The sequence below is a fragment of the Mastigoproctus giganteus genome, chromosome 11, assembly GCF_048544385.1.
Source record: "Mastigoproctus giganteus isolate SK-2022 chromosome 11, ASM4854438v1, whole genome shotgun sequence".
NCBI lineage: Eukaryota > Metazoa > Arthropoda > Arachnida > Uropygi > Thelyphonidae > Mastigoproctus > Mastigoproctus giganteus.
Window position 1 is genome coordinate 102,568,238 of NC_143585.1, and position 19,719 is coordinate 102,587,956.

The 19,719-nt window shown below is 35.7% G+C and overlaps 1 protein-coding gene across 2 annotated transcripts in view; it reads left to right on the forward strand.

Annotated features, from left to right (window-relative positions):
• The first annotated feature begins 1,126 nt into the window (after nucleotides 1-1,126).
• Ciao1 (cytosolic iron-sulfur assembly component 1) overlaps nucleotides 1,127-19,719 on the forward strand; it is a 66,512-nt gene continuing 47,919 nt past the window's right edge. Inside the window, exons 1-3 of one of the 2 annotated variants that reach the window (XM_090385353.1) lie at nucleotides 1,127-1,328; nucleotides 8,379-8,518; nucleotides 16,533-16,793. In XM_090385353.1, coding sequence (XP_090241479.1) covers nucleotides 8,389-8,518; nucleotides 16,533-16,793 — 391 coding nt within the window. In that variant the 5' untranslated portion in view covers nucleotides 1,127-1,328; nucleotides 8,379-8,388. Of the gene's footprint in view, nucleotides 1,329-2,870; nucleotides 3,000-8,378; nucleotides 8,519-16,532; nucleotides 16,794-19,719 lie in introns of those variants that run through there. The other variant, XM_090385354.1, reaches the window with a different exon arrangement.

The window sequence follows — 19,719 nt, forward strand, 5'->3', positions numbered from 1 at the left end:
ACATGGGGGGTTATTGTGCGGTCAGCTATGAAGTTCTCTGAGTAGTGCAAACCGGCTGCCAGAACAGTTCATGGAGTGTTGTCAGTGATATACAGGAATTTTTCTAGTAGGTAAAAGGAGGTAATTATTCGTTTGTATATGGCAATGGTCAGGCCACGGCTCTACAACTCTAGAGGCCTCACTTTAGGAAGGATGTAGAGCTGCTGGAACGAGTACAGAGAAGGACAACGATATTGGAGAATGGAACAAAGGGTTGCTGTTACCAAGAAATGCTTAAGTTCTGTAAATTGCAGCGTCTGGAGACTAGGCACTTACGAGGCGATATGATTGCAGTGTATAAGGCCTTGAATGGTTTGAGCAAGGTCAATTCTGATGGGACTCTTCCTCTTGCTCACATTACACATTACAAACCTGATGGGTTATAGTTTAAAATTGAAGAAAGTCAGTTGTAGAATAGAAGTGCAGAAATTTGCTTTTAGCCGGCGGGTAGTTAATTGCTGGAACAGACTTCCATCTGTTGTGGAAATTGATAGCTTAAATTATTTTAAGGCTGAACTAGACAAAGATTTGGAGTGACTGAATGGGTGAAATAGGAAGCGGGTTTTTTTTTTTTTTTTTTTTTATTGGCACGATGCTGTATAAGCTTTCTTTCTTGTATTATATGCCTCAACTAATGCTAATGCTAATAATGGTTTTTTGTTTTGTATCACTCTTGTGTATAGTAACGGACATTATATTATATTGATTATATACTATGTATCAACGTAAGGTTAAGGAGATTAAAAGCATATATATATATATATATATATATATTGTTTAACTTTACTTCAGTGTTTTTAATACATACATAATAAAGAGTAACTGTGTAAATTTTGAGTTATATGGGGCATAAATGGTCTCAAAAATTTTTTTTTTTTTTTTTTTTTGATTTAAGAAATTCGGCAATAATGAAAGCCCCTTTCGCTTATTTATTAGTTCATTAAAACGACGTTTTCTGTATAGTGTATGTATGGTTTCATAAAGATTTTAAATCTTAGTTGCAATTTTGTTTTTCTGGTTACTTTTATAATGAGCCAATAAGATCCTTTATTCTGTACCTTTCTCCAATGATGCAACCCTTGTGACTAGGGTGGTCGCTTCGAATCCTGGCAACAAAAATAAATTACTACAATTCAGGCTCGTAAACTGTTTGATAATTTTATCTAAAACGTAATCACGTACGTTAATTTATTTGAAAAAAAATTGGGTAATTGTGCCACCTTGGTTATGTATTGACCTTAGTTATCACGTTTCATTTTTTCACATGCGGTTGTTTATTCTTGAAATTGGTAAGTTCGAGTTGAAGATTTGTGTGGTGAGTAGTAAAAGTAGTTTCTTGTAATTACCGCCTAACACAATTAAGTGTAAGTTGTGAAAAGTACTTTCTTTTTTGTTGTGCTTTATAATTTGAGGTTGCTTGAGTTGCTACTTCAAAAGCTATACCCCAGGGGCTCACATCTGGTATGGGCTTGGCAGACCCAGGCATGAGCTAGATATCATCATTCTTCTCTTGGTGATTACCTTCTACTTTTGACTCTCAGGGTAATTTGGGAATTTTTTTTTCGTTGTGCAGCTTAAGCTTCAGGCGTCCTTGCACCATATAGCTAATAACCTTTTTTAGGTTAATTTGTAAGTACAAAATAAATAAATTTGATAGATGCATGCTGTTTATTAGGAAGAAAGTTACTACGATGCCTTTTTTGTGATAATTGTTGACTTTGCTAGATTTATAATTTCCAGTCCAGGACGTTAGCAATATCATACATACATTAAAAAAAATGTATAATAATATTATTATTATTATTAGCTATATGGTGCAAGGAAGCCTGAGGCTTATGCTGCGCCAGCCAAAAAAAAAAAAAAAAAAAAAAATTCCCCAGTTACCCTGAGAGAGAGAGAGAGAGAGAGAAGTAGAAGGGAATCATCAAAGAAAGAGAAGAATAATATCCAGCTCAGGACCCTGGGTGTGCAAGCCCATACTCACCAGGTGTGAGCCCCTGGGGTTAATATCACATTCACTTCAAAACAGAATGGATATTGTATTTTTTCTCTACCATTCTGTGAATAACCAAATCCCTAACTTGAAGTTAGGGATTTGGTTAAGAAATAACCAAATCCCTAACTTGAAGAGGTGACAACATTCACTGTCATTCTATGACAATGATAATTAACCCATTAACAATAAATATAAATCAGTGGCCACTAACACCATTTAACTGTTCATATAATTTTAGTTATAAGAATGAAAATGCTTACAACTAATTTTCCAACAGAATCAGAGAACGGGGGAGCATCACTCTAAACAGTAAAATCATCGTTAATGTGTGAAGCATATGCACAGGATTAAAAATTACCCATTGAATTTTGAAAATGGTACAACTTGGCAACATGTAGATACAGGCTACCCCACTAAGGACTATCTATAACATATTGGGGGCATATTCAGTTGCTCTGAGGACTTATTTGTAAACTTGTATTAATTGTTTAGAGCCTTTGTAAAACTTACACCATGTATGTATTAATGTTTCCAATATTTTTCAGTTAAGTAAATTAGGGAAAAGAGATCCAAACTGAGAGAGTGCTTGAAAATGATTTGCAAAAAGTATATTCTGTACTTTTTGCATCTTTTGTGGAGACTGTACATCTGAGTTTGTCTATTGTAGGTAATTTTTTATTATTGTTATATTTTCAATGCAAAAACTTGTTTCTTGTTGCTTACACTTAAACTTAACCCTAGTTTTAAATAGATGACAATGGTCATCCACCATATTTAAAACTCTGTTGCCCATGTTTAGTACTTGCATCTTTAGGGATGGAGTTCTCAGTACCTTTCTAACCCAAATTCATAGTTTCAGCTGTGGGTTAGTAGTAGTAGGTCATGTGGATGATAATAATCAACCATAAAACCAGTCTCGTTGATTCCAGTTTCGATTTCACAATGTGGCATTCTTGTTCACTATGTAAGTATGCAGTTATTTTATACTGATCTTATTATCATTTTGGCTTAAGTTTTGATTAGAATACAGTGTCCCTGTTTACTGTGTGTAATCAATCATGCAGTTATTTTATTTATATGTAAAGAGATGTAGCACTGTAGAGGAATTAGTGTATATGAAGTTCTGGGTTGAAACTTAACTATTAGAGTGGGATTAATTAATTCATGAATTATGAAATAATTAGAGACGTTGAGTGGGCAGAGGTATTGGAGAAGGAGCATTGAGGGAGAAACAGCTACCCTGGGCTCAAACCTACAGCCACGAGTTACAGAAAAGAGAAATTAGAGGTGAAAGACATGCATGCCTGCGAGGCTGTTTGTCCTAGGGACCCCATGATGGTTTTTGACACCCCCGGAACTAAATAAATCCAAAGATGGAGACAATGTTCTTGAAGCTCACACTACTAGATGTAGTGATCATGATTCCATTACAACCAGATGACATTCCAAATAGTTTTAGCAGATTTTCTGCACTGGTTGAAATGAATATGTAAACTGTTAAAACAATCAGCTGAATCAGAGAATTGCCATATCCTTTTGATGAATAAAATTCAACTGAAAGATTCTCCATATCATTAAGTGGTTATATTTTTTCCGTGTTTTTATTGTTCTGAACGTGGTCTATAGTTAATAATAATAATAGTATTTCATAATATAGCACTTGAAATAAAATCCGCAACTTCCTAAGTTTCCTGTTTGACATATAAATACAGTTTCCAAGTTTTTACTGTAATAAAATGTGGTGCAGTTATTATTTTGGAGAATTGTGAAAATCTGAGCACTCAACCTGTATAGAGTGAAATCTGCCTTTGATTTATATATGGAATATAGGTAATTTTCAGATGTTTCAGAGCTCTTGTACAACTTCACTGATTGAATTGCTGTTTTTATTATAGTGAATGCATGAAGTTTAAGTATAATAAGAACAGCAATTCATTCACTGAAGAATTGTCCAGAAAGTACCATGAAATGTCTGAGAATCATTTGTAGTCCTTCAAAAAATTAAGACAGATTTAACTCTACTCAAGATGAAGTGCTTAGATTTTTAGTTTTCCATGTCAATTTACCCACACACTATGCCACTGAAATAACAACTTAAACACTATTTTTAAAGAGAAACATTTCTTCAAAATGTACAGCCTAATAGGTATTAACTGGAAACCAACATCTTTATTCACTGGTTCAATATAAGTCAAATGCTAAAATAAAATATTTTCTGTCAGTGTTGTGCATTAGGCAACTCAGTTATTTAAGACAGCACTTTTGGTTATAGAAACTTAAATGCCCCATATCACGTCTCTGAATACATTACTAAAAACACCTATCATGACATTATAAAGAAAAAAGAAATTGCAAATATAAAAATGTTTTTAAAATGGATTAGTCTGGATGACAATGGTCATCCATGCAACTAATTGTGTCACCGAAGGTCATGTGACCACTGAAGAGTTAAGTGCATACAACAGGCATTACAGACACCACTCTTTGTCTATAACAGTAACTTGTCCCTAATGCCAGATTGCTCCAATTCACACAAAAGTTGTACATGTGGTACATCATAATGTCAGAATTATCCTCTGCATTCACTTCCTATGTGACAACCTGTGCAAATTAGATTTGTGAGGCATAATCTCCCTTTAGCAAACCTGTGCCCAGATTGCCTTATGACTCCACTCCCATCATGATGGTCTTGCATTATTTCATTAATAATTTTAACTTCTTTGTTAGGAAAAATAATGGAATCATGATTCCATTATTTTTCCTGGCACAGAATTTAAACTAACAAGTCTATAATTAGGTAAGGCCACAGCTTGAGTATTCCATACAGATCTGAATGCCTCATTTTAAGAAGGATGTGGTTGGAAAGGGTGCTTTTATCAAGGAAGACTTCAATTCTCAAATTATAGCATCTGGAAAATAGTCACCTATGAGGAGCTCTGATTGAGGTGTTTAATGCTCTGAATGGATTGAATTAGCTATAACCTGATAACTGGTGGCATTCTTGAGGGAGCATAAACTTAAATTGAGGAAGGATGGGTGGCAAGATAGGTGTGTGGAAATTTTGCTTTTGCCAGAGGGTGGTTGATTATTAGAACAAACTTCCATCTGGTGTTGTAGAAGTGGGTATTTTTGAATGAATTTAAGGAAGAATTAGGCAAATTACTAGAGGGGATGAACAGGTGATGTGGGAAGTTTTTTTTGGCTGATTCTGTATAAGCTTACTTTCTTGCATCATTTGTTTGTGCTGATACGCTGAACTTGGCACTGCTAGCTGAATACATCAAAAATACAGTTATATGAAACTGTTGCTTCTTTTCTTGATGACCCAGTACATTCCATATTGACCTGGGTCTCTTGATATTTCATAGTCCCAAGCAGCTTTGTTTTCTGCCACCAATTTCATCAAATTTTGTTTGTCAATCCATTTTAGTTTCTGCCTTGTGCATGTCTTTTTAAGACTGTGAGAAATTGCATATAATAATAGAATTACTTTCTAAAACATTTCCTGTTTAGGAAGTATTTCCCTTAGGAATTTCAGCTGCTCCCATAAAATTGAACTCAAGTTATTGCCAAGGTCAGTATAATCACTTTAAGAAAATTCTACCCTTTACCATTCATAACTCTTATTTCACTGGGCAATTTCCATACTGAAACATTATAATGACCACTAACTAGTGGCTCCTTACTTAAATTTTTTTGCCAAATGAATCTTTAGTAATGACCAAGTATCTATAAAAATCAAATTTTTTTTTTTAGTTTTCTACTGCTTTTTTATATTAACAAAATCTTTAAATTCTGCTTATCTTTTGTTAAATTTTTATCTTGTTTGACTTTTGCATGAAGACTAGAGAGTATAGTGATTTGCATATGCTATTTGGTTAGGTGTGATTTGTGAGGAGCATAGCCGGAAAGACAAGACACGAAAAAATCAGGAATGATGTGATTAGGGAGGGAATTCAGGTTGAAAAACTCCAGGACAGGATTGAAAGGTCCCGTTTGAAATGGTTCGGACATGTAAAGAGGATGAACAAGAGGCATTTGCCAAGAAGAATGTTTGATTTACAATTAAGGGACAAAAGACCAAGGAGGAGACCAAGAATGAGTTGACAAGGCATGATAAAGACCAATGTCATTAAGAGAGGAGGAAACTACAGTGAAATCAATGATGGAGAGAAGTACACAGACAGGGCATGGTGGTGAGGCTTCATACGTTGACCTGTGGAACGATGACAGATGATGATCCATAGATCACTTCTCCAAGTATGCCAGAAGGGCCTAAAGAATCTTTTCTTTTTGATCAGGAGCATATCCCTTCTTTCCCTTCTACCATGTTCAAATTCTTCATCCTGCATATTAGAATGGCACTATGTTTCTGATATCCCTGTTATGTCACTATCCTTTATTTAAGTAATTCAAATTCATCAAATTTATGAACTGTATTTAGTATTAATATACAAATTGGAAGACTTTTTTACCCTTTCTTTCCCTAACACAATCCTGTAGTTGCTTATGATAGTACTTTCTACAGGAATTTTCCAAAAAATTACTGGATTAGTTGTAGCATTTTTCATACAACTCGCCTAATTTTCCATTATTTTTCCATGGTTCTATAGTCCTGCAGTAAGTTCCAGGTTTTACTGTATTGTAAGAATTATAATGTTATAAGAGCTGATGGTATCCTGTACTATGACTATTACTTTCCAAATTACTATATGTCTAAAGAAAAGAGTTTGAAGTATTGCAAGAATATTCTCAAGATGGGAAATTTATTTCCCATATGCCAAGTAAAAAAGAGCAGGAGGAATGGCACCCCCCCACACACTAAGCTTGGGAATGTTGACTGACTGTAATGATCATATATGCCAATTCCTATGGGGGTAGTAGACAAGCTATGTGTATTTTGTACATAGATGTGCATGTTTACTCGCCAGTTTGCACTTTAGAAAAATCCAAGTAATTCAAGTGGAAAACCCTTTATTTTCCATCTTTGTTCTTGTCATACAGTGTGTGTGTGTGTGTGTGTGTGTGTGTGTGTGTGTGTGTGTGTGTGTGTGTGTGTGTGTGTGTGTGTGTGTGTGTGTGTGTGTGTGTAGACATTTTGTTTAAAGAAAGTTGGAGGGGTTTTATTTTTTTACATCTTGTCCATTGGGCATTCTGCTTAATGAAATATTCAACATTCAAGAATCCAGCATTGTTTAACTCTCAAGGAGTACCAGTGGTATGTTTCTGCATTCAGTTTTGATGAAAATAGTTAATTAAAACACCACCAAATTCTTCCAAGCTTTCTTCCAGAGTGCATGTCACCTTTGTAGAAGCAGGCTGTAATAGTTATTTTTGCTTTGGATCTTTAAACCAGAGTTTTCTTGAAAAATCTGTTGTACACTATCTGAAATTTACCATAGAACTCTCAGTGTAAATACGCAATCCTTTGTTCATAGTAGTGTGAATGGCATCAATTTAATTGTATCTCATATTGTGACTGCCTTCACAACAAGTTACCATATATTGCACTACCTGGAATAAGTAACGCGTCACCAATGGAAAAGACTATTGTTACTTATTATAGTGGGTGGATAGGCCAACAAGCCTTGAAACGGTGCCATCTGGGCGGTGGTATCCACTAAGAATAAGTAACAAGTCTTCTCCATTGGTGAAGCATTATTTCTTTAAGGTAGTGCAATACATGGTAACTTATGAGGGCAGTCACAATATGCAATACAATTAAATCGATGCCGTTCACACTACTACTGTAGTTTACTACTATGAAGGATTGTATTTACACTTAAAGTTCTATGGTAAATTAACAAGTTCGTAGTATATTATGCCTTGAGCATTTATTTTTATTAGTACTATCTGAAATTGTAAGTTATACTATTAGCTGCAGAAGCAGAATTGCCTCTTGTCATAAAATACTTTTCTTTTTTAATTGTATTTGGCATGCTGTGGCTCTTGATGCTGTTGAGCCAGACAACACTAAGGTAACCAACCATATTTTTTAAATATGATTGGATAATGGGATCTGAAGGCTTGCAACAAGTATAAGCTTTAAACCAATGAAATAAAATAAAAACCTGTGATTATTGAAAAAACATAATTAAAAAAAAAAAAGTTAAATTTTGCCAACCAGGGTTTGAACAGTTTTTAATGAAAAAGAAACTTGATATATGAATTGTTTTTGATAACTATCCATATGCAAGCAGTTACTTCAGGTATGTTTTTTTTTTTTTTTTTTGGTGTGGATGATCTCAGATTACTGAGACTTGAATTGTTGACTCTACTTATTATTGTATTATTTCATTAATTTGTAATTAATTACTTTTTCTTTACTATTCTGCTATTTTAGTTACCTCATTATGAAATTGGTAAGCATTGCTGAACTACGTGGTCATACTGATCGTGTATGGTGTGTTGCATGGAACTGCCAAGGAACACAGTTAGCAAGCTGTGGAGGAGATAAAACAATTAGATTGTGGGGAAAGGAAGGCAAGTTTTTGAATATTTTGACAAATAACTGGTATTTTCAAATTATTACACAGATTAAATGCTAATGCATTTTATTATACAGTACCCTTAATTTGTGACAAAATAGAAACCTATTCCTTTAATAGGTGAAGATAAAGAAAGCCCACATGAGAAGCACGCAAAAGTTTGATAAATTTACCAGTAAAAGTTCTTTGCCATAACAGCATTTGTATTGTTGCTTTCTCAGTAAATATACAGTGGGTGTTATCAGTCAGGAGTAGAAATTGAATCCCATGGGAGATTGAAACCGAAGTGGAGGGAGTAACCTAACCTTTTTTCTTTAGAATCACTGGTGGACTAGTGGATAAATTGTTTATTAAGAAAAAAAAGGCAAAGGTAAAGGAAGCCCACACGAGAAGCATGGCAAACTTTGAAAAAGTTTACCGGTGAAACTATGTTGCAAACATTTTTTACAATGCCAGAACTTCCAATATGTCTCTGTTCGTGATTCAGTTAGTTAATTCAATTAGTGATCGCAAAGAAAAAAAGGTCAGGTTACCCCCCCTCCATTTTGGGAGGGTTTCGAGCTCCCATGGGATTCAACTTCTACTCCAGACCGATAACACCCACCATCTGTTTACCGCGCAAGCAGTAATACAAATGCCATTACTGCAAAGTACTTTTACAGGTAAATTTCATCGAACTTTTGCATGCTTCTCGTGTGGGCTTTCTTTACCTTAGTCCTTTAATATTCTTCTCTGCCCAGTTGAAGAGGTTCATAGGTATGTAAATCTGATTAGATGAAGGAATCTGAAGGTATTTTACTAATACATATTAAAAAAATTTAAAAGCTAATAAATGTGATGTCAGTGAGCTGGGTGTGTTTTTTTTTTTTTTTTTTTTTGCAGGTTATAATTATCATCCTTTTGATATATGGCCCAGCCTTGTTCAGACTCCGTTGTGTGGCTAACCTCTCCACGTCACATCTCTTTTCTCCTCTCCTCTCCAGACAGATCATCCATCTACACTATAGCCATGAAAAATTTTCTGTGGTGTTTGGATCTGCAAGTCCAAAGAAATTTGGATTGAAAAAGCTGGCGCCTCCATAACCAGGTGGGAAGGAGCAGCAGTGCGTAGCACACGCTTCTTGATTAGACCAGGGTTCGAGCCCGTCACCACCAAATACGGAGGATGCGAAAAGGGCAGGGAATGACCACCGCATATCCCGGAGCAGTATGGCCTTAGTTGCTAATGCTCCTAAAAAAACCAAATAAACAAACAATAATAATTGAAAAAGCCAAAATTCTTTGGAATTCAGATGCAGAAATTGATGAAATCGAATCAAATGATACATAAATAGATGTGGAGGATAGTACTAAATCAAAAATGAATGGTTTTTTTGAAAACTTTTATGAAAACTTAAAGTAATAAAAATGATAGTTTCATTTTTACAAATTTCAAAAAGTTTTGACAAAACTCATCCTTGAACTCCACACAGTGCTCATAAGCTGAGGTCCTGTACAATCTTAGATTTATGAGCTGTTATTTATTTGTTATTTGATTTTTAGGAGCATTAGCAACTGAGGCCATATTGCTCAGAGGTTATATGGTGGTCATTCCCTGACCTTTCCACATCCTCCGTATTTGGTGGTCACGGGCTCGAACCCTGGTCTAATCAGGAAGCATGTGCTACGCACTGCTGCTGCTCCTGCCCACCTGGCTACGGAGGCACCTAGATTTATGAGCACAGTGACATGTGTTTCTCTGTATGATGTAAAAATATAATTTCCTACATAAACAATGCTAAGGCATTATTTCTATGCAGATGAATATTGGCTTCTTCACTGAATGGTGACAAAACATCTTTCGTCAGGCACATGACTCAGGAGAAGAAGAGAGGTTGCATATCCTGTTTAATTACTTCATGCTTTAGTATGATGTAATTTTGACTTATGGAATCCCTAGTGCATTCTCTCAGTGGGGCTGGCAACATCATAATGAAGTTATCAAAATATGCTGATAACTGGCAAGCAGTTATCAGAATGCTTGCCAGCATTTTGATAACTGCTTGGTTATGTAATCATTCTCCTTAGAGACAAATGTCTACTAGGTACTCTTTTGTAAGCCTTGTATTTAGTATGAGGGTAACATCCATCAGTTTTCGTGTTGAATCTGTTTATCTGTATACAGTGTAGACCTGATATAACGTGGCTTGACATACTACGGTCAATGGTAAGACACCAATTCCGTCATCCCCCTCTTTTTCACATGCTTCAAATTTGATCAATTCACAATTTATTCCAGTGCATTTGCCGGTTCGGTGAACATTTATAGTTGCTGATTTTTTACTGGCCTCATGGAGTGATTAGCACAATTGCTATATGTAAATATGATATCCTACAAATAAAACTTTATAATACCACTTTAGAGTTGTTAAAATTGGGAGGAAGAGACATAACACAAAAACTGGCAAGGCTCTTCACAAAGTGTATTAGAAAAGCTGTGACGCCTAAGCAGTGGAATAATGCAATCATAGTTTTGCTGCATAAGAAAGGAGATAAATCAGAAATTGGAAATTATAGACCAATTAGCTTGTTATCCCATATCAACAAGTTGTTCACAAGAGTCATTATTAACAGATTAGAAAGAATACTTGATGAGAATCAACCGAAAGAGCAAGCTGGCTTTAGGACAGGATTCTCAACTATGGATCACCTTCACGTAATATCACAGCTAATGGAGAAAGCAAATGAATATAAAACACCATTATGCCTGGCATTTGTGGATTATGAAAAGGCATTTGACTCCATACAGCATAAGGCAATGTTTCGGGCACTGGAAAGACAAGGCATAGATACCCCATATATTATGATTTTGAAAAAAATATATGAGAATGCTACCTCCTTTATTAGACTAGACAAAGACAGTAGCAAATTTAAAATCGAGAAAGGAGTTCAACAAGGAGACACAATATCTCCGAAGCTGTTTACTGCTGCCCTTGAGGAAGCTTTCAGAAGATTAGACTGGTCGCAGAAAGGAGTCAATGTGAACGGAGAGTACCTAAACCATTTACGATTTGCAGATGACATTGTGGTCATAAGCCACGATCCCAAAGAATTAGAGGAAAATCTTAATCAGTTATGTACAGTTAGTAAGGATTTTGGACTAAAGATGAATATGGCTAAAACAAAAGTAATGATGAACAAGTATGCCACGGAAAGGGAAATAATGATTGAAGGAGCAGTAATTGAAAAGGTGGAGCCATATACTTATCTGGGACAAGTTATTAGCTGTAATAATGATAAATGGCTGGAAGTCAAGAGAAGAATAAATTTTTGATGGATAGCATTCAGGAAATATAGTCACATACTGAAGAGCAATATCCCAGTTTGTCTGAAATGTAAAATAATGAATCAATGTATACTCCCCACCATGACTTATGGAAGCGAAACTTGGGCACTCACCAAAAGAATGGAAGAGAAGCTGAGAACTACACAGCGAAGAATGGAACGAATTATATTGGGAATCAGACTGTTAGATAAGAAGAGAAACACATCGATTAGGCAGCAAACTCAAGTAAAGGACATTCTTATCAAAACTAAAGAACTAAAATGGTCTTGGGCAAGACACATAGCTCGAAGACATGATGACAGATGGACTAAGAAAATAACAGAATGGTACCCAAGAGGAGCTAGAAGAAAACCTGGAAGACAAAGGCGGAGATGGATAGATGAAATTCATCTATCCATCTCCGTTTTTGGGTAGTAAATGGATGGCCAGTGCTCAAAACAGAAGGAACTGGAAAGTTGCTGGAGAGGCCTTCATCCTGCAGTGGATTGAAAAGGGCTGATGATGATGAATACCACTTTTAATTTCTTTTGTTGTTTCAGTCGTCTTAATGCTTCATTTGCCTTTGTATTAGACAAATACAGCTCAGGTTGATGGCACCCATGGCTAATTTACAAAGGGGTCAAATAATAATTCTCTTTATTTATTTATTTTTGTCTTTATTTTACTTTATCGATTGAACTATGGCTTCAGAAGGCAAATTCAGAGCTGTCCTGGAAAGATGCAACGGTAGTAAAGTTTACATGTGCTATTTGGAAATTGGACATAAGTTTATGCTACATAACATTAGTGTGTGTTCTCAAATTTTTATTTTCTTTTCTTTCCTTTTTAATAAAGAAATTGTCCATGGAAAGTTTTCAAAAGAAAAAAGAAAAGCATGGTCAGTTCAAGAAAAGCTAGTTGCATCGGACTTACTAAAATGGGGAAAGACACAAGTGGACGTATCTGGACACATTTGTGTGGGGAATCCACTCTTGGGAGATGGATAAAAGATGAAGCTAACCTATGGCAAGTAACAGTAATGTTGATGCTAGTGAAGGTCTTCAGCAAAAGCAGCTTAAGATGGCAAGCAACTACCCACTGGATAAGGTTATGTTCACATGGTTCGTGCAGAAGGAGCACCTATATCTGGTGAAATGATTGTTACACATGAATGAGCAAAAATAGATAAAAAATTATGTAGTATTCATATACAATTCTTTTGGGTGCTAGAAATAAAGATTTCACTCAAATTTCTTGTAATTTTATTGCTAAGAACAAAACTGTCTGATATGAGTGCTTGATCTTGACTCTTGAACGATCAAGAGTCAAGCTGAAAAACTGAAGAAAGATTTAGACAACTAGCATGAAGTACAAGTATACGAGAAAGAATTCAAAGCGAGCAAGGGCTGGCTCAGCCGATAGAAAAAGAGGCTGTTTGTTTGTTATTTGGTTTTTAGGAGCATTAGCAACTAATGCCATATTGCTCCGGGGATATGCGGTGATCATTCCCTGACCTTTCTGCATCCTCCATATTTGGTGGCCACGGGATCGAACCCCCATCTAATTAAGAAGCGTGTGCTACGCACTACTGCTTGTGCCCGCCTGGCTACGGAGGTGCCAGAAGAGAGAAAAAGAGGCATCGAATTCAGCAGGTTGCAATAAAGGGCTCCAAGGTGTTTCCACTACAAACACATGCAGGTGTTAGCATTTTCGTATCGCCACAGTAAGAAATGCCTGAATGACAGTAGAGATTTTCGAGGATTGGTTTCATATGAACTTTTTGTGCCATCTGTGGGTGATCATTTAAGAAAGAAAGTTATGGAACTTTTGCTGCTGGACAACTGTCTTGCCCGCCCTCCTACAGAAAACTTCATAAGCCGTGACGGTAAAATAAAGGTGAGCTTTTTTGCCAAAGAATACGACCTCGAGGTGCATTATAGGAAAACTTTAATCAAATGAATAATTGATGAGGAAGTGTCCATAACAGCATGTCTGAATAAGCTCACACTGGCTAATGTTTTTGACATGGCAGAGAAGGTATGGGGAATCATATCGCCATCTACAATTGAGACGTGTTGGGAGTGAGGTTTGTGTGAAGCATTTGCAACTGCATCTGACTCAGAGGAACAAGAAAAAGATGAGGAAGAGTTTGAAGTGTTTACTAAAGGGAATGTCAACAAGGCAATTGCAGCTTATCAGGAACTGATTACGCAGTCATGACATTTATGACTGGATTAATATTGATGATGAAAGCTTAAGTGACCAGATGACTGAAGCAAACGGTCTAAGTCCAGGCCCAAACTGGAACCACATTTTGTGACAGCAGTGATGAAGAGGAAGATGACACACCACTACCTCCATCCCCTAAAGTAACAGAGGCTTTAGCAGCCACGGAAACTGCACTTCAAAATCAGAGAATTTAGATAGAATTCATATTATTCATTTGAAATCAGTTATTAAATTGCAAGAAAGAAAAAACAGGAGACAATGAAGTAGTTAATTCTAGATTCATTTGTCTTTTAAAAAACCACAGTGTAATCAAGTACTATGTGGCCGCCATTAAGCACTCATATCAGACAGTTTTGTTCTTGGCAATAAAATTACAAGAAATTTGAGTGAAATCTTTATTTCTAGCACCCAAAAGAAATGTATATGAATACTACATAATTTTTTATCTATTTTTGCTCATTCATGTGTAACAATCATTATTTGTAGTTATGTCCTTTAGGTTGGTGGTTTCTAACAGTCAAACATCAGTAAGTTTACATCCAAATATGTAAATTTGATAAAATGCAGGGTCCAAAATTTTGGATCCCATCACTCGTGTTATTTCAGGTCTACAGTGTATATACATAGATCCAGCTTTAAGAAAAACATTGGTGCCATCCCTAATTATGGATATTCCCCTCTCCCACCGCTGTCATAGTATAAACCGAGATGGTTTTAAAAAGGCATGTGTTTTTTTCATTGTCAGAAATTATTTGTAAATAAAAAAGAAGGAAAAAAATAATAAAATTAAGTAGTTTCCCATTTCTAAAATTAAGATTAAACTTGGCAAACTGTTGATACTTTATTTTTTCTCAAAAAATAAAGTATCCCCCCCCCATTAATATGATATGGGGTGTTAGAATTTATGTTGATTCAAAAGCCCTATACCTTCTTATGACCATTTGATCAAACAGCTCATTTCCCCAAGTTTATGTTGATTCAAAAGCCCTTCTTATGACCATTTGATCAAACAGCTCATTTCCCCAAGTTTAGAGTGGTTCATTTTCTTGTGAAGAAATAAAAGGCCTAATTTACGAGCTTCCACTAACAAATACTATGTCTAAGTCTAGGCTGCATTCCAAATTTTGTATTGAAATTTTTAATCATTTACATCCTTGAAGCCCTAACTTCCATCATTAATGGATGCATTAATCTAAACTTCATTCCTGCATGATCCCTTTCTTTCTTTTTTTTTTGGCTTAGTTGCGATTTTCATGCAGTTTCCAAGATTAAACAATCTATCTCTATCTGTTTTGAAGCACTTTAGATGCATTGCCATTTCCTCTTCCATTTTAAAGCTACTTTGAAGAGCTATTCTTCCTCTTTGCACAAAACAAAATTTCTCCATCTATACACTTTCTGCATATCCTGTGGGAGGGAAGGGGAGTTTCCATTGTTACTAATTTAGTAGCAATGGAAACTCATTGCTACTAATTTGTTGGAGACAGCCATGCTTGTTTCAAAAACAGATAATCAGAGAACTTGATTCAATCCTATCTTTTTAGACCTGACTTCAGCCTTTGATTTGGTTAATTCATTCTCTTATCTCTGCTTTCTCCTCTTGTACAGGATATACATGTAATCTCCTATGCCAAGGGTTGGCAGCCTGCGGCTCGCGAGCCACATGAGGCTCTTTGAGCACGTAACTGCGGCTCTGACTTTTAGCCTAGATGAAGCACAATATGAAATGGAGTTAGAGGACTTAAAAATCAAGGACATGTGGAGTGCAAGACTAAAATGCCTTAAAACTGAAATTGAAGATTTGTAGAGGCAAAAGGCTGCCCTTGCAATGCTATACAAATGGACGGCGATAGACGAGTTGAAAAAGCAAGACCAAATTGTGTTCGATATGTGGAGTAGCTTACCAGACACATATATAAATTTAAAAATATTTGCGTTTGGACTTCTTCAGTGTTTGGTTCGACATATTTCTGCGGGCAAATATTTTCGACCATGAACTATATTAAAAATAAATCGAGAAACTGTCTGAGCAATGCAAGTCTCTCAGCATAAATTACGGCATACTCGCCTGATGTTGAGAGACTCACCCAAGACGTTCAGCAGCAAAAGTCACATTAATTCGTACCTAATTGGATGTTTATGTTTTTTCAGTATTAATAAATAATATTTCAAAATATATTTTTTTTTAATGAAACACCTTCCCACTCTATTCCATTTCTTAAAAAACTCCCACCTCCTCCAGCTTGAGCGGAGGTGCAGCTCTTCTGATTCTCTCTTTTTTTTTAATTAGATCAAAAATGGCTCTTCACTCAAAAAAAGGTTGCTGACCCCTGTCCTATGCAGACAATCATAAGATTTTGTTCATCTCTTGCAAGTGAAAAAGAAAGTGAATATATTCACTTTCACTTTCTTATTGCATAATAATATTCTACCAATTTCAGTTGACAGATATAAAAAAATTTTCTTATTTTCTTAGGTGATAGATGGGTTTGTAAAGCGATTTTGACAGAAGGCCATCAGAGAACTATACGAAGTATCGCTTGGTCTCCTTGTGGAAATTACCTTGCATCAGCAAGTTTTGATGCTACAGTCTGCATATGGGACAAGAAAAGTGGCCAGTTTGAATGTATTGCAACTCTTGAAGGTCATGAAAATGAAATAAAGGGTGTAGCTTGGTCATCATCTGGCCAGTACCTTGCCACTTGCAGTAGGGATAAAACTGTATGGATATGGGAAGGTTTGTATTTTTCATAAACATTTCTGAAAGTTGATTGATAACAACATTTAAAACAAAATGCTAACAGTAACAACAATTTTATTTATTTATTCATCAGCAGACCAGACACTGAAAGTTTCAACACAAATAAACATACAGCTTTACATTATGCATCTTTGTGCTCACAGTGCTTGTTGAGAAACTTTTTGAAAGAGCTACATATATCCCCTAGATCAGGCGTGTCAATAGTACATTCAGGCCACGTTGATGTTAGATGTGTATAGAGATTTTTTAAAATGACAATTTTATATCATGCCTTTTTAGTTTTATTAATATATATTTATATATAGCAATTGAGAAATAATACTGTATAAATATACAGTGAATTCTGGTTATTTGGGCCACCGGTTAATCGGGGCAGCCGTTTATATGGGGCAAATCTTAAAAAAAACAAAAACCAATCGAGAAAATAGCCAGGGTTTACTTCGCTTATTTGGGAAAAAATGCCGTTTAATCGGGGCGGGAGACCTCGGCACTGGAGATTACCCTACGATTGTCTCCGACCGTACCACGTAATTCGGTCACAACCATAAAAACAATTAGCAGTCACCTGTTTATTGGGCTTTTCTGTTAGTGCAATCTATCATAAACGGACAGTAAACTCGATCTTATTGAATTTGCAGTAATACCGACAGCTGGAATTCTGTGGGTTATTATGGTAAAATGTGTTTACACTTCCATGGAATCTTCAATCATACAAAAAAAATAATTTTCAGAATCTTTTCTTCATTCCTATTTTTAAAGCTTCGTAACTTGTTACTCCGTTCTCACTTGCACGTGTTGTGTTACTTGCAATTTGTGTGTGCCGTGTTCTTTGTTATTGATTGCTTATCTTTTTACTGTTTTAAATTTTAACCCCCACCCACAAATGTCAGTGAACAGAAATGTCAACTAGTTAGTATGTACATATTACAGTACGTATTAATTATTCCGATTATCACGTATATTCTTCCGATTTTCACGTATCATTTAATTTTTTAGTAAGGTAATAAAGAGTAAATTCATGCTTAATATATCTTTACTTTTATAGATTGTGGATAATATTCCTCCTATTTTCGCTAATTAGAATCGCTGTTTAATAGAATTAAAATTCAATTCACAAATGTGATCACAATGACTGGCGCTTACTACACATCGTATAGTGAACGGTACTTTACTGTGGTGAGTTCGTCGTAAACGTGATTTGATTGTACAGTGAACTAATTGTAAAGGGGGGGGAGGATAAATTGTATTTTTAACTATTTACGTGAAACTTCGGATAATTGGGGCAGCCGCTTAATCGGGCCAAAATGCACTAGTCCTGGTGTGTCCCAAATAACCGGAATCGACTGTATAATAAATTAATAATTGTTAATATAATTAGTCATTTATTGAAAAAAAATTAAGTATTCTAAAGAATATACCCAGGTATTTATTTATAAAAGTATAAAATAAAATTAACTACTTAAATATATAAATAGTTCAAAAGCGTATCCTAAAAATCTTAAATCACTCAAATTTATCATCTTTTGTGATATTCAATCTTTTGTTTGCACATGAGCATGAGAGAGAGAGGCAAACTTATTTATCTTTGGGAATCATTCTGCAGGTGAATAGAAATAAGTTTATTCAGCCCCACAGCAAGTTTTGATGCTACAGTCTGCAAGAAAAGTGGCCAGTTTGAATGTATTGCAACTCTTGAAGATCATGAAAATGAAATAAAGGGTGTAGCTTGGTCATCATCTGGCCAGTACCTTGCCACTTGCAGTAGGGATAAAACTGTATGGATGTGGGAAGGTGTTTGTTTGCACATGAGCATGAGAAAGAGAGGCAAACTTATTTATCTTTGGGAATCATTCTGCAGGTGAATAGAAATAAGTTTATTCAGCCCCACTGAACTTTTCTCTTAGAACTGAGCCACTCACTGAAATGTGTGTAACTCATTTCAGTGAGTGGCTCAGCATAATAAACATTATGTTCACTGAGCTCCATTTGTAAATCTTTATCTGCCTTTTTTTTTCTTTTTGTTTTTTTTTACATTGAACAATGTTTCATTTCACAAAGCCCAAAATCTAATTTCAAACTCATTTTTCAACAGTGCAATATTATTTGAGTAACAGTTGGACTTTAGATACAGCTCACTCAAACTTAATGATTGGCAAGTTTCAGAAAGAACTAAAAGTATTATTTTTAATTTAATTTTCCAGAGCCAAATTTTATTTAAAACACTTATGTTATCATACAGGGTGTTTCAAAAGTGATGGTCAATAATTTAGCATTAGAATTAGCATTAGCATTAGTAGAGGCATTTGATGCAAGAAAGCAAGCTTATGCAGCATCAGCCAAAAAAAAAAAAAAAAACCCACTTCCACTTCACCCCTCTGTTCGTTCAAAATACCTGTCCAGCTGAGCCTTAAACTTATTTAGGCTATCAACCTCCACCACAAGGGATGGAAGTCTGTTCCACCAACCAACCACCCGCTGGCTAAAGGCAAATTTCCGCACGTCTATCCTACATTTGTCTTTCCTCAATTTGAATTTATGCCCTCTCAGGTGATTTTTCTGAGCTAGAGGAAGAATCCCATCAGCATTGAGCATGCTTAAACCGTTCAAGGCTTTATACACCTCTATCAGATCACCTCGCTGGTGCCTAGTCTCCAGACACTGTAATTTGCAAAACTTAAGCCTTTCTTCGTAAGAGCACCCCTTTGTTCCATTCACTAATCTTGTTGCCCTTCTCTGTACTCGTTCCAGCAGCTCTACATCCTTCTTGAAATGAGGCCTCCAGACCTGTATACAGTACTCCAGGTGTGGCCTGACCATTGCCCTATACAATGGAATAATCACCTCCTTATCCCTGCTGGAAAAATTCCTGTATATCATTGACAATACTCCATGAGCTACTCTT